This window comes from Oncorhynchus mykiss, chromosome 19 (genome assembly GCF_013265735.2).
Source record: "Oncorhynchus mykiss isolate Arlee chromosome 19, USDA_OmykA_1.1, whole genome shotgun sequence".
NCBI classification, from domain to species: Eukaryota; Metazoa; Chordata; class Actinopteri; order Salmoniformes; family Salmonidae; genus Oncorhynchus; species Oncorhynchus mykiss.
This window is the reverse complement of record NC_048583.1, coordinates 41,824,342-41,839,774: the sequence shown is the minus strand read 5'-3', so window position 1 is coordinate 41,839,774 and position 15,433 is coordinate 41,824,342. Positions and strand designations below refer to the sequence as shown.

The window sequence follows — 15,433 nt, the reverse complement described above, 5'->3', positions numbered from 1 at the left end:
GCCAGTGAATGTATACATTAGGTACATGAACCTGAAGGGTGTGGATCACTAAGATCTGAGAGGCTAAATAAAGAGCAATGGCCTGAAAGAGTAGGATATCTAAAACCATAAATGCAATACATGACGGCAAATATGTAACGCATGTACACGAAATAACTGCACTATACTGCATTTGCACCATTCATCTCTCTGCATTTAGATATATTTATATTGATACTGTACATGTGTACATGTACACTGAGTCTACAAACCATTAGGAACACCTTCCTAATATTGATTTGCACCCCTTTTGCTCTCAGAACAGCATCAATTTGTCACGTTATGAACTCTGCAAGGTGTTGAAAGCGTTCCACAGGAAAGCCGGCCCATGTTCAGTGGTGTAAAGTACCTAAGTAAAATACTTTAAAAGTACTAGTTGTTTTTTGGGGTATCGGTACTTTACGTAACTATTTATATTTGTGAAACAGTTTACTTCTACTTCACAACATTCCTAAAGAAAATTATGTAGTTTTTACTCCATACATTTTTCCTTAGCTTAGCAGGACAGGAAAATTATCAAATTCACACACTTATCAAGAGAACATCCCTGGTCATCCCTACTGCCTTTGATCTGGAGGACTCACTAAACACATATGCTTCATTTGTAAATTATGTCTGAATGTTGGAGCGTGCCCCTGGCTATCGGTAAATAAAATAAACAAGAAAATGTTGACGTCTGGTTTGAGTAATAGAAGGAATTTGAAATGATTTATAATTTATTTTGATACTTAAGTATATTTGAGCAATTACATTAACTTTTGATACTTAAGTATATTTAAAACCAAATACTTGAATGACTTTTACTCAAGTAGTTTTTTTTTGGGTGACTCACTTTTACTTGACTCATTTTCTATTGAGATATCCTTACTTTTACTCAAGTATGACAATTGGGTACTTCTTTCACCACTGCCCATGTTGACTCCAATGTTTACCACAGTTGTGTCAAGTTGGCCAGATAGGTGGTAGACCATTCTTGATACACATGGGAAACTCTTGAGTGTGAAAAACCCAGCAGAGCTGCAGTTCTTGACACACTCAAACTGGTGCGCATGGCACCTACTACCATACCCCGTTCAAAGGTACTTAAATATTTTGTCTTGCCCACTCACCGTCTTAATGGCACACATACACAATCCATGTCTCAATTTTCTCAAGGCTTAAAAATCCTTCTTTAACCTGTCTCCTCCCCTTCATCTACACTGATTGAAGTGCATTTAACAATTGACATCAATAAGGGGTCATAGCTTTCACCTCAATTCACCTGGTAAGTCTGTCTTGGAAAGAAAACCTAATGTTTTGTACACTCATTGTATATCAATTGTATATCCACTGTTTTATTCCAAAACACTATATCCACACATGCTTTACATTTGTGTTCTTTTCATCAGAAATTATTGCTCATGGGTACATTCATGTGTGTATAAAATATTACTGTTCTCACATTTTTATTCAGAGATTTAAAATCAAATCAAACTTTATTTGTCACATGTGCTGGACACAACATGAACATGAACATGAACACATACCATGAAATGCTTACTTACAAGTCCTTAACCAACAATGCAGTTCAAGAAAGAGTTAAGAAAATATTTACCAAATAAACAAAAGTAAAAAATAATCAAAGTAACACAATTAAATAACAATAATGAGGCTATATACAGGGGGTACTGGTACCGAGTCATTGTGCGGAGATACAGGTTAGTCGAGGTAATTTGTACATGTTGGTAGGGGTAAAGTAGTCACTTAGATAATAAACAGCGAGTAGCAGTAGCTTGGGGGTAGAAGCTGCCATGCGGTAGCAGAGAGAACAGTCTATGACTTGGGTGACTGGAGTCTTAAACAATTTTTGGGGCTTTCCTCTGAAACTGCCTAGTAAATAGGTCCTGAATGGAGGAAGCTTGGCCTCAGTGATGTACTGGGCCGTACGCACTACCCTCTGTAGCACCTTACCCATGCCAAATCTTTTCAGTCTCCTGAAAGAGCAAAAGGTGTTGTTGTGCCCGCTTCACAACTGTTTTCGTGTGTTTGGACCATGATCGTTCGTTGGTGATGTTCCAAGGAACTTGAAATGCTCGACCCGCTCCACTACAGCCCTGTTGATGTTAATAATGGGGGCCTGTTCGGCCCATCTTTTCCTGTTGTCCATGATCAGCTCCTTTGTCTTGCTCACATTGAGGGAGAGGTTGTTGTCCTGGCACCACACGGCCAGGTCTTTGACCATCTCACATCATTGTCGGTAATCAGGCCTACCACTGTTGTGTTGTCAGCACACTTTATGATGGTGTTGGAGTCGTGTTTGGCTATGCAGTCGTGGGTGAACAGGGACTAAGCATGCACCCCTGAGGGGCCCCAGTGTTGGCAGATGTGTTGTTGCCTACCCTTACCACCTGGGAGCGGCCCATCAGGAAGTCCAGGATCCAGTTGCAGAGGGAGGTGTTTAGTCCCAGGGTCTTTAGCTTAGTGGTGAGCTTTGAGGGCAATATGGTGTTGAACGTTGAGCTGTAGTCAATGAACAGCTTTCTCACATAGGTGTTCCTTTTGTCCAGGTGGGAAAGGGCAGTGTGAAGTGCGATTTAAATTGCGTCATCTGTGGATCTGTTGTGGCGGTATGCGAATTGGAGTGGGTCTAGGGTATCCGGGATGATGCTGTTGATGTGAGCCTTGACCAGCCTTTCAAAGAATGTCATGGCTGCCGATGTGAGTGCTACGGGGCGGTAATCATTTAGGAAGGTTACCTTTGCTTCCTTGGGCACAGGGACTATGGTGGTTTTCTTGAAACATGTAGGTATTACAGACTCGGTCAGGGAGAGGTTGAAAATGTCAGTGAAGACACTTGCCAGTTGGTCCATGCATGCTTTGACTACATGTCCTGGTAATCCGTCTGGCCCTGCGGCCTTTGTGAATGTTGACCTGTTTAAAGGTCTTGCTCACATCGGCTACCGAGAACGTTATCACACAGTCATCCGGAACAGCTGGTGCTCTCATGCATGCTTCAGTGTTGCTTACCTCGAAGCGAGCATAAAAGGCATTTAGCTCTTCTGGTAGGTTCGCGTCACTGGGCAGCTCACGGCTGTGTTTCCCTTTGTAGTCCGTAATAGTCTTCAAGCCCTGCCACATCCGACGAGCATCAGAGCCGGTGTAGTATGACTCAATCTTAATTCTGTATTGACGCTTTTTCTGTTTGATTGTTCGTCTGAGAGCATAGTGGGATTTCTTATAAGAGTCTGGATCAGTGTTCCGCTCCTTGAAAACGGCAGCTCTAGCCCTTAGCTCGATGTGGATGTCGCCTGTAATCTATGGCTTCTGGTTGGGATATGTACGTACGGTCACTGTGGGGATGACGTCATCGATGCACTTATTGATGAAGCTGATGACTGAGGTGGTATACTCCTTATTGTCATTGGATGAATCCCGGAACATATTCCAGTCTGTGCTAGCAAAACAGTCCTGTAGGGTAGCATCCGCATCATCTGACCACTTCCATATTGAGCGAGTCAATAATACTTCCTGCTTTTTGCTTGTAAGCAGGAATCAGGAGGATAGAATTATGGTCAGATTTGCCAAATGGAGTGCGAGAGAGAGCTTTGCATGCGTCTCTGCGTGTGGAGTTAAGGTGTTTTTTTTTCTCCTTTGGTTGCACGTGACATGCTGGTAGAAATGAGATAAGACAGATTTAAGTGTTCTTGCATTAAAGTCCCCGGCCACTCGGAGTGCCACTTCTGGATAAGCATTTTCTCTTTTCCTTATGGCCTTATACAGCTTGTTGAGTGCGGTCTTAGTGCCAGCATCGGTTTGTGGTGGTAAATAGACGTCTACGACGAATAATATAGATGAGGACTCTCTTTGTAGATAGTGTGGTCTACAGCTTTTCATAAGGTACTCTACCTCAGGTGAGCAATACCTCGAGACATCTTTAATATTAGACATTGCGCACCAGTTGTTTTTGACAAATAGACACACCCCTGCCCCTTGTCTTACCAGATGTAGCTTCTCTGTCCTGCTGACGCATGGAAAAAATCCTGTCAACTCTATATTATCTGTGTTGTTGCTCAGCCACGACTCCGAAACATAAGATATTACAGTTTTTAATCGTATATCATCAATTTTGTTTTCCAATTATTGCACGTTGGCCAATAGACGTGTAAGCAAATGTGTTTTTTTTGTTGCTAATTGCTATATATCCATTGTTTATCTGGAATAGAACGTTCGTTTCCTGCATATCCATTTGCAAATGACAGGGGTGGAAAGGAGTGTAATGTAATAGCTGAACAGAGATGGAAACCAGGCTAACAGCAATCTCACTGAAGATTGAATTCCTGCATGAAAGTCAAGATAATACATAATACAACTAATGATTTTAGAATTCAAAATAGGTAAAAAGAGTGATCTGAGTTTAATTAACGGACAATGTCCGTTAGTCACTGGACACAGTGTCATAATGTTATTGTCCTTTGTAATTACATTATGTGTAATTGTGTGCCATCTGCTGGCAAATAACGGAACGTCCATTCAATGACGATGACGTTTTAGTAGCTGGAAGAAAATATCAATACATGCAGTGGTAGGACAAAAATACTGCAGAAAAAAAAAAAATAAGGAGTTAAAGAGAACAGGTTTTAGGCAATTTTGGGCTTTTGGGCAAAGCAGAATGACACAATTAGGAGGCAGAAGTGGCAATTTGTGAACTGCTAAAAAAATTACATGTCAACCATTCTGGTTTCTAATATATCTGATGTAGACCTTGACTTTTGTACCAGACGTATATCTCCACTGGCAGGACTATAGATGAGAACCATGGAAACTAATAAAAAGCCAAATGATAACAAAAGAAGAGCCTTCAATTATGAATGAATACACCCCTTGCATGCAGGGGTCCTGTCTTGTGAGTTGTCAAATGAAACTGCTGCTACACTTGTTTTGTAAATTGTAACAAGCAAACACTTAGACGTCATTATCTACCTGTTCAACAAGGATCATCACATTGATTCTGCCGCGGATGGTCGGAGAGCGGGAAAACATCATTACTAATTTGCAGACTGCAAATTGATAACAAGAAGCCCAAACAGATATAATGTTTGACAAACAATCATTTCTAACATGGATTAATTTTGTGTATGGTCAAGTGGCTCAATTACGCGTGGGAATACTTGAACAGAGTTCCAAAATTTAAGTCACTTGAGCTGATTTTCTGGTGTTTTTACAGTTGATATCCAACAATAAAAATACAATTTATATTAATTTAGCTCAAAAACGTAGTGGGGAATAAAACCAATCACAGGCCAAATTTGGGCTGCCAGTAGGGGAACCCTGCTGTAGAAGGTCATGTGAACTTCTTGCAACATATATTGGTTGCACCTTGAAAATCATGGTCATGTTTGTCCATGCATGGTGAGTAAAGATTACAGTTTCAACTCACTTCCTTCCTCCCATTGTAAGATGGATTTGAGAGCACACACACTCACTATGTGGATGGATGTGTACTGCCCTAACGGTCAACTAATGATTAACTACCCATGACGTACAAAATTGGTCAACAGCAGGACTCAACTTCATAATATTATGTTAAGGGTACAAGACAACCAAAGGTATTGTTTGTTTCAGTACTGGTTTACTGTCCAATCAGTCACAGTTGACCTAAATGATAGTGTTCACCACAAACCTTTGCCAGTCTAGAATGAGTTTGAGGAAAAGATCAGCTGAATCAGGAGCTTTCATCCACACACCCTTACAAAGATAATTACATTTGCGATACAACACTGGAACTTTTAACTGCCCATCTTTTCAACTCCAGTCTTTGGTGAGAGAAACTCTCAGCCCCCGTAATAGTGGCAGAGTCCCCGTGGAGAGATGGTAAGGGCGGTTCATCATTCCAGTGCCTTGCCGTTCACCTTTGCACCCCTGGGCCAGACTACACTCATAGGACCTACTGAAGACATAAGTCTATTCATGGACTCTGCAAAGTGTTGAAAGCGTTCCACGCTGGCCCATGTTCAGTGGTGTAAAGTACTTTAAAGTACTACTTTTGTTTTACTAAGTACTAAGTTGTTTTTTTCAGGGATCTGTACTTTATTTTAGAACAACTTTTACTTTTACTTCACTACATTCGTAAAGAAAATGATGTACTTTCTACTCCTTACATTTTCCCTGTCACCCAAAAGTGACATTTTGAATGCTTGAGGGACAGGAAAATGATCAAATTCACGCACTTATCAAGAGAACATCCATGGTCATCCCCACTGCCTTTGATCTGGAGGACTCACTAAACACACATGCTTCGTTTGTAAATCACGTCTGAGTGTTGGAGTGTTACCCTGGCTATCTGTAAAAAAGAGAAAAAAGATATAAGGAATTTGAAATGATTTATACTTTATTTTGATACTTAATACATAAAAAATAGCTATTTACCTGTCTCCTCCCCTTCATCTACACTGATTGAAGTGGATTTAACAAGTGACATCAATAATGGATCATAGCTTTCACTTCGATTCACCCGGTCAGTCTATGTCATGAAAAGAGCAGCTGTTCCTAATGTTTTGTACACTTTAATTCTGAAACTCTATATCCACACGTTTTTGACATTTGTGTTTTTTAAAATCAGAAATCATTGCTTATGGGTATGTTCATGTGTGTGTAAAATATTACTGTTCTCACATTTTTTATTCGTAGATTTTAGACGTGTATGAAAATGTGTATTTTTGCTTATTGCTATATGTCCATTGTTTAGCTGGAATGGAGTGTTCCTATCCTGCATATCCATTGGCAAATGACAGGAGTGGCAAGGAGTGTAATGTAATAGCTGAACAGAGATGGCAACCAGGCTAACAGCAATCTCACTGAAGACTGAATTCCAATGACCCCAGCTTCTGCAGCCATCATGAGGAGGATTCAGGAGGAGGATGCTGGTGCCCCATCCGCCCGACCCACAGAACCAACTACTCCAATTCCCGGAAGTAAGTGTGAGTGATATTGTTGCATGTGTGTGTGTGTCTGACTCTCCTACCTTGGCCTGCTGTAACTATATATGTGAGTGAGTGAGATGTTAGTAAAATTCCTGAACTAAGTGTTTTCATCATTCTAGATTACAGCCAGTAGTAACAAGAAGCGCTGAGATGTGTGTGGACCCAAGGACAGGAAGACACAGTACACATGCATCAACTGCAAGAAATACATTTGCAACACGCACACAGTAAAACTGTCTCTAATGTGGTGTGTAGACAGGCCTTAATTTGTGTTGAATGGGGCTCATTTATCATTTCCATGAAATACTGTTTGTAAAATCTGGCATCCAATTTATTCAGTTCAAAGCAATAAACGTCAATAGTGATGAAAACCTTGTTTCATTTATATTTGTTCAAGATAAACATGATTTATTCCACCCATGTCTTGAATATAATTGATTCATTTTGACAAAAATCACATTTTATCCAAACAAATAGCGCTTTTATTGATAAATGTGATCTAGCAGAGGTAAATGGCAAATATTAACCATGTCTGTTGCTTGTAATTGATAATTATTTTTGATTTAACCTTTATTTAACTAGATATGTCAGTTAAGAACAAATTCTTATTAACAATGACGGCCTTCCAGCGAACAGTGGGTTAACTGCCTTGTTCAGGGGCAGAGCGACAGATTTTTATCTTGTCAGCTCGGGGATTCGATCCAGCAACCCCCAAATAAGTCAACATTTAAGTATTAAGTTTGAAATATTTTTATGTAAATTGTTATGGCTGTATTGTTTTAAAAACCCAATAATGTTGTGGGTCCATCAGACCGGCGAACATTGGGTGAGAAAACAAAAACGTTAACACCTTAACAAGGGTTAATTACTCCCACGTGATCATAGTGTTTTTGCCAACAACTTCTACCATTTTTTCCTATTGGTTGAAGACGCTACTCTTGAAATTATCCTTGAAGGCTATTGACGAAAAACTCAAAAGCCATTAACGTACGTCCTCTACACTACATTATGGACTTCTTCCTTCTGGTGAGTCTCAGTCTCACTCTTATAATTGCATTGTATGTACATTGTTTTTAACTTGGAAAACCATTTACGGCAATCTCATCATTGTGATTCATTATATTTACTTAGGTTTATAATACAATCAAGCAGATTAGTAACATTACAGTTCTGATATAGCTTAGTTTCTCTGTAAATTGCGTTTTGGCACTTCACAACAACCTGTCATTGGTAGTTAGTGGTCTGTCACTTTAAGAACATCCCTTGGTTTGACTTGCACTCTTCCCCCGCCATCAGTTGTCTAGTCATTATGGCGGAATGTAAAAAGTCTATCTCATGTCCCTCTCCAGCTTCAGTAATGACCTCTCTAGCTAGAGCTTTGTCCCATTCAAGGTTGAGTCAACCTGATCAGTCTGTGTTCAAGTCGCATACTTCTGTTTACCGGAGCAATGTGGTACAGCCAGGCCGACGGAGGAGGTTGTCGAGCAGCAACAGTGTTGAGTCTCTGGATGTGAGCCCCTGTGCTGAAGCGCGAGTCTTGGTCATCAACACCGGAGGAACAATCGGGATGATGTACCATAATAACGGTAAAGCCTTTTTGACCGGGACTTTTAAAGTGTATTTGTTGTTGCCCAAACAAAGTGCATTTATTTGATTTGAATGATGCTGTGTGACGCATGTTGATGCAACACATTGGCGGAAACTCGCTAGGACCAGTAGCAGTTGACCTGGGGTGTATTCATTACACCGATTTTGTAGCAAAACGTTTCGTCTGTTACAACAGAAACAGTTTACTCCAAACAGAAAACTTTTGCAAGGGAAAAGAGTTTATATTGGTCAAATTCATGTAGGTCCCTCTCCGTTTTGCTCCATTTGGTTCTTAAGAGGTAAACTGTTTCGGTTGCAAGACGTAATGAATACACTCCTAGCACGCAGGGGTCTTGTGAGTTGTCAAATGTAACTACTGCTACATTTGCTTTGCAAATTGTAACAAGCAAACAAACACTTGGGCGTAATTATCTACCTGTAGATCAGGGATCATCAACTAGTTTCAGCCACAGATGGTCGGGTGGCGGAACATATTAACAAATAATTTGCTCCTGAGTGGCACAGCGGTCTAAGGCACAGCATCTGTGTTAGAGGTGTCACTACAGACCCTGGTTCGATTCCAGGCTGTATCACAACCAGCCGTGATTGGGAGTCCCATATAGGGCGGCGCACAATTGGTCCAGCGTAGTCTGGGTTTATCCGGGGTAGGCCGTCATTGTAAATAAGAATTTGTTCTTAACTGACTTTCCTAGTTAAATAAAGGTAAAAAAAAAAAAACATGTTTCTCTTATGTATGAGAATACTTGGGAACAGAGTTCCAAAATTAAAATCACTTGAGCTGATTCCATGTTGTTTTTACAGTTATTGTCCAACAATAAAAATAAAACATTAACACATTTATGAGTTTTTCTCAGAAAACATAGGGGGGAATAAAACCACCCACAGGCAACATTTGGGCTGCCAGTAGGGGAACCCTGCTGTAGAAGGTCATGTGAACTTCTTACAACATATATTGGTTGCACCTTGAAAATCATGATCATGTTTGTCCGTGCATGGTGAGTAAAGATTACAGTTTCAACTCACTTCCTTCCTCTCATTGTAAGATGCATTTGAGAACACACACACACTGTGGATGGATGTGTACTGCGCTAACGGTCAACTAATGAATAATTAGCTATGATGTACAAGATTTAGCAACAGCAGGACTCAGCTTCATAATATGATGTTTGTCAAGGGTACAAAACCAGTACTGAAGCAAGCAATACCTTGTCAACTGTCCAATCAGTCACAGTTGACCTAAGTGATAGTGTTCACCACAAACCTTTGTCTGTCTAGAATATGCTTAGCAGGACAGGAAAGTTATCCAATTCACGCACTTATCAAGAGAACATCTCTGGTCATCCCATGTTGACTCCAATCTTTACCATAGTTGGCTGGACGACGTTTAGGTGGTAGACCATTCTTGATTCACGTTGGAAACTCGAGTGTGAGAACCCCAGCAGAGTTGCAGTTCTTGACACACTCAAACCGGTGCCTCTGGCATACCCCGTTCAAAAGCACTTGTCTTGCCCACTTACCATGGGTTAAAGAAAGATTCTTAAGCTGTCTTGTCCACATCATCTACACTGATTGAAGTGGATTTAACAAGTGACATAAATAAGGGATCATAACTTTAACCTCAATTTACCTGGTCAATCTGTCATGAAAGTAGCAGGTGTTACTAATGTTTTGTACACTCAGTGTATATCAATTGTATATTTGAGTTTAATTCCAAAATGCTATATCCACACATTTTTCATGTTTTTTTTCATCAGAAATTGCTTATGGGTACATTCATATGTGTAAAATATTACTGTTCACACATTTATTCAGATTTTAGACGTGTATGAAAATGGGTTATTTTGCTAATTGCTATATATCCATTGTTTTGCTGGAATGTTTGTATTCTGCATATCCTCTGCATATCCATTGGCAAATGACAGGAGTGGCAAGGAGTGTAATGTAATAGCTGAACAGAGATGGAAACCAGGCTAACAGCAATGTCACTGAAGATTGAATTCCTGCATGGAATTCAAGATAGTACATAATACAACTAATGATTTTAGAATTCAAAATAGATAAAAAAGAGTGAGCTGAGTTTAATAGACAATGTCTGTTAGTCACTTACTGGACACAATGTGTCGTTATGTTATTGTCCTGTGTAATTACATTGTGTAATTGTGCGCCATCTACTGGCAAATAACGTAACGTCCATAGTGTTAGCATGGACTTAATCCTTCTGGTGAGTCTGTCTCACTTATCATTGCATTTTAACTTGGAAAAACATTTTGTGCAATATCATTATGAATCACATTTTCTTAGGCTTATAATAAAATCTAGCAGATTAGTAACATTACAATTTTGATATAGTTAGGTTTCTCTGTAAATTGCATTTGGGCACTTTACAGCACCCTGTCATTGGTAGCATGAACATCCCTTGGTTTGACAGGCACTCTTCCTTCTCCCGACACCAGATGTCTACGATAAAAATTAGGGGTTCAACAAGGGTTCTTCTAAGATCCTCAAAGTTTTTTGAAGAACCTTAGGGTTCTTGGCACTGAAAATTGCCCCCAAAAGGTTCTTCTGAGAACCCCATAGGAGGTGGGGTTCATCGAGGAACGTCCTTAGTTGGATGTTCTTGCAGGAACCTAACTGCACAACTGAAACATTTGGATTTGAAAGGACAGCAGGTGCAGGCACTTAACTGTAAAGATCTCCTCAATTTAAGGTAAGATTTGTCCCTTTTTATATGATCTAAATTGATATTGTTTTGTGATGATACCATCTATCTTTAAATATTTGTGCAAATCTTTCTAAACCAGATAATGGACACAATTCAATGGATATCAATAAACAAAGCGGTTAGAATATGTATGCTTTTGGAATATGTTGAAGGATAGCTGCATTGTGTGCAGATGACTGAACTGCTCTGTCTGCAGGTATACAGACGATGAGGCATACAAAGGTATGTCTATTGGTATGTTATGGAGATCACATGTACCATCCTCCCTTGCCTCTTCAATGAAAACCCCATAGGCCTCTACATTATGGACAAGGTATGTGTATGAAAACCATATATATTTTTTTTCCATAAACAGTTACTACAAAAACCAAGTTATGAATACTTTTGTGTATGTTTAGTTAAACATCTGTATTAATTACTATTTTTTGGGATTCAGATTTCACCGTCCCTACACCTCTGATGAATATACCAGGAAACTTGTTCAATCACCACGCACTGCAAAATCATTCTGGCTATGGATACGGAGAACATCAACACATTAATATCAACACGCCAGAGGATATACCCACTGGACTTGGGGCTCACATTTTAGAATTTTTATTCTGCTTTGCCACTTAATGAACACTGACAACTAAAATATTGTGTTATTGTTATGCATAATAATAATAATAATAATAGGGGAGGGAGGTAGTTCAGATATGAACCCTTAAAGGTTCTTCGAGGATCTATTAAGAGGGGTTCTTCGAAGAACTTATAGGTTCCCCCACAGTTTTCATTTGAAGAACCCCTAAAGGATATTCCAGGAACCTTTTATTTTTAGAGTGTAATAATTAAGGCGGAATGTAAAACGTGTACCTCATGTCCATCACCAGCTTCAGAAATAACCTCTCTAGCTACAGCTTTGTCCCATTAAAGGTTGAGTTAACCTGATTAGTCTGTGTTCAAATTGCAGTCTTCTGTTCCCCAGAGCAATGTGGCACAGCCAGGCCGACGGATGTTGTCGAGCAGCGACAGTGGAGTGGGTATAATTTGTGAAAAGTTCCAACAGGAATCTGAATCAAAAACTTTGAAGTACAAGGATGCCAACAAACAATGTATACAAATTAGCATGATCAGTTCACCTATCTAATTAGCTGCCGAATAGTCATCAACTCACCACGTAGTTTATCCTTAATGTTTGTCCATATGTTCCCAGAGTGAGGACAGACCTTTTCGGAATGAACGTGGTGAGTAAAAAACGTAATTAAATTGCCCACTGCAGTATCTTATTCTGCCGCTATACAACTTTGTATGCGTTGTTTGTTGGCAACCTTGTTGTTTACGAAGTTTTTGAAACGGATTCCTGTTGGAACGTTACACAAATTATACCCACCTGCAACAGTGTTGTCTCTGGATGTGAACACTTGTTATGGACATTTTTACAAGCGTTCATTACAACTGTTCAGCCTATTGGGTAAAGAATGGCGTTTTTGTAGTTTGTTTTTGAATATATGCCAAAAACAACTTGTGTGGTAGCTAACGTCACATTCTGTGATAAAAAAAAATATATATATATATATATTTTTAAGCATTTATGTATTGAATAAAAGCACAAAGGCTTCATAATTCTGAAAGGTATTTTTAATTAGCAATCCATAATTTTTCCTTGTCTGAAGTATCAAGTAACAATGGCGCCGGAGAAGAAGGCTGATGTTTACGTGTCCCCAACCGATTGTGTTTTTTTCCTTTTTTTTATTTGAGTTGTTTGTTCATTATTTTGTACATAATGTTGCCGCTACGTCTCATATGACCGAAAACAAACTTCTGGATATCAGGACTGCGATTATGCACCATGGACTGGCAGAATGGGTCTCGACCCCGCCCTGCTCAACTGGGTCCTGGACTTTCTGACGGGCCGCCCTCAGGTGGTGAGAATGGGAAACAGCATCTCCACCTCGCGGATCCTCAACACTGAGTCCCCACAAGGGTGCGTTCTCAGCCCTCAGGGAGGAGGTGAGGGCCCTCGGAGTGTGGTGTCAGGAAAATAACCTCGCACTCAACGTCAACAAAACAAAGGAGATGATCGTGGACTTCAGGAAACAGCAGAGGGAGCACCCCGCTATCCACATCGACGGGACAGTAGTGGAGAAGGTGGAACGTTTTAAGTTCCTCGGCGTACACATCACGGACAAACTGAAATGGTCTACCCACATAGACCGCGTGATGAAGAAGGCGCAACAGCGCCTCTTCAACCTCAGGAGGCTGAAGAAATTTGACTTGTCACCAAAACACACAAAATTTTACAGATGCTCAATCGAGAGCATCCTGTCTGGCTGTATCACCGCCTGGTATGGCAACTGCTCCGCCCACAACCGTAAGGCTCTCCAGAGGGTAGTGAGGTCTGCACAACGCATCACCGGGGACAAACTACCTGCCCTCCAAGACACCTACACCACCCGATGTCACAGGAAGGCCAAAAAGATCAAGGACAACAACCACCCGAGCCACTGCATGTTCACCCCGCTATCATCCAAAAGGCGAGGTCGGTACAGGTGCATCAAAGCTGGGACCGAGAGACTGAAAAACAGCTTCTATCTCAAGGCTATCAGACTGTTAAACAGCCATCACATCACTAACATTGAGTGGTTGCGGCCAACATACAGACTCAATCTCTAGCCACTTTAATGATGAATAATTAGATTTAATAAATGTATCACTAGTCACTTAAACAATACCGCTTTATATAATGTTTACATACCTGTTGTTTCTTTGGCATCGTTAAAATGAAGACTGTTTTATCAAATCAATTCTCTGTAATTATTATTATTACGTTATTATTCTAGTCAACTAGGAAGTCGAGGCACCAAGGAAAATATTCAGATTACAAACTTATAATTTTCCTAATACAACTTTTCAGATATTTTAATATATGATCAATTAATCTTCTAATTCATGAATTATTCTTTACCTCACGTGTCTCATTCCAAACGTTGTACATTTTTGGTTATCTGCACAAACCCAGTCTTCACTATGAATCATTCATACATCAATTGTCTCAATCATTTATTAACTAAATAATCACAGAAATGCATAAACTTACAGTAGTACATATGGTTACAAGCAAATGATAGGGGAGGTTCCCTAGTGGGATAAACCGATATTACGGATTGGTGGACAAAAGGGAACTGTAGACTGAGAAAGGTGGAAATTATGCAAAGGAGTCACTACACACTTGATAATTATATTAATTGAAATGCTAATCCTTTGCACATGAACGCTCACTCATTCGGGAATAGTTGCAATCAATATATATATATTTACGCTCAGTGTGTCGTTGTGATCTTCTGTTGGAATCGTCTTTCGTGGTTAGAATGGTTACTTCAGAGTCCCATTCAGAAATGTTATTATAGAATAGATGTTTTGGCGGTTGTCGGCCTTCGCAATCAATGGTATAGAATTCCTAGATGCAGACTAGTAATTAGTATCAAAGATTTGCTCTTCTGTCGGTATCGATAGTCTGAGTTTCAACAACCATTACAACCTTAGCTTATACTCAGGTTTATGGTCTCTACTCAAACCTTAGCCCTCTCGGTAGTCGAGGTAAGCTTGGTGTCTACTCAAACCTTAGCTCCCTCTGTGATCGAGGTACTGGCCTGCTGGGAAATTCCCAAGGTGGGGGTTATATCCAGAACCGTAGGAAAGGGCTGTCCCATGACGCCAGATCAATGTCTGTGCTCATGGGGCGGGCCTATAACTGAGTTAAACTCCAAAGGGAGTTTCCTTCATTAAACAGTTTAAAATCACATTACATAATTTCACAAATAGGTTCTTCTTTACTCATTCATTTTATACAACAATTAGATGCAAGCCTCACAACTGAGACTCTTGTATAAACAGAGTTATGGTAATGTGGCTGTATTGTCTCTCGTGAGTTTCACAAACAATAAACTAAATGGACCGGTCGTAGCTGGATTCTCTCCCGACCATGTACACATTCTCCAAAACATGGACATTGTTCAGTTCTCAAGTTATATGATGGAGAAGAGGTTCCTTTGTTCTCCTGTGAAACATTCTCTCTCTACACTGCCTGGCCATGAGGAGAGCGGCGACTCTAGGAATTTATGAC

At 40.1% G+C, this 15,433-nt stretch overlaps 2 protein-coding genes across 9 annotated transcripts in view; both read left to right on the top strand.

Annotated features, from left to right (window-relative positions):
* Positions 1 to 7,936: 7,936 nt before the first annotated feature.
* The window catches only part of LOC110497882 (60 kDa lysophospholipase), a 135,984-nt gene continuing 128,487 nt past the window's right edge, over positions 7,937 to 15,433 (top strand). The window contains exon 1 of the mRNA XM_036954837.1: positions 7,937 to 8,024. The gene's annotated coding sequence lies outside the window, so the exon portion shown is untranslated. The remainder of the gene's footprint in view (positions 8,025 to 15,433) is intronic.
* The window catches only part of LOC110497880 (60 kDa lysophospholipase), a 55,678-nt gene continuing 48,493 nt past the window's right edge, over positions 8,249 to 15,433 (top strand). For 5 of the 8 annotated variants that reach the window (XR_005037734.1, XR_005037733.1, XR_005037735.1 and 2 more), the window contains exon 1: positions 8,257 to 8,584. Coding sequence is in view for 4 of the 8 variants with exons in the window: in XM_036954842.1 (XP_036810737.1) it covers positions 8,308 to 8,584 (277 nt within the window). In the remaining 4 variants the exon portion in view is untranslated. Of the gene's footprint in view, positions 8,585 to 15,433 lie in introns of all 8 variants that reach the window. The other 3 variants (XR_005037736.1, XM_021574324.2, XM_021574328.2) reach the window with 3 other exon arrangements.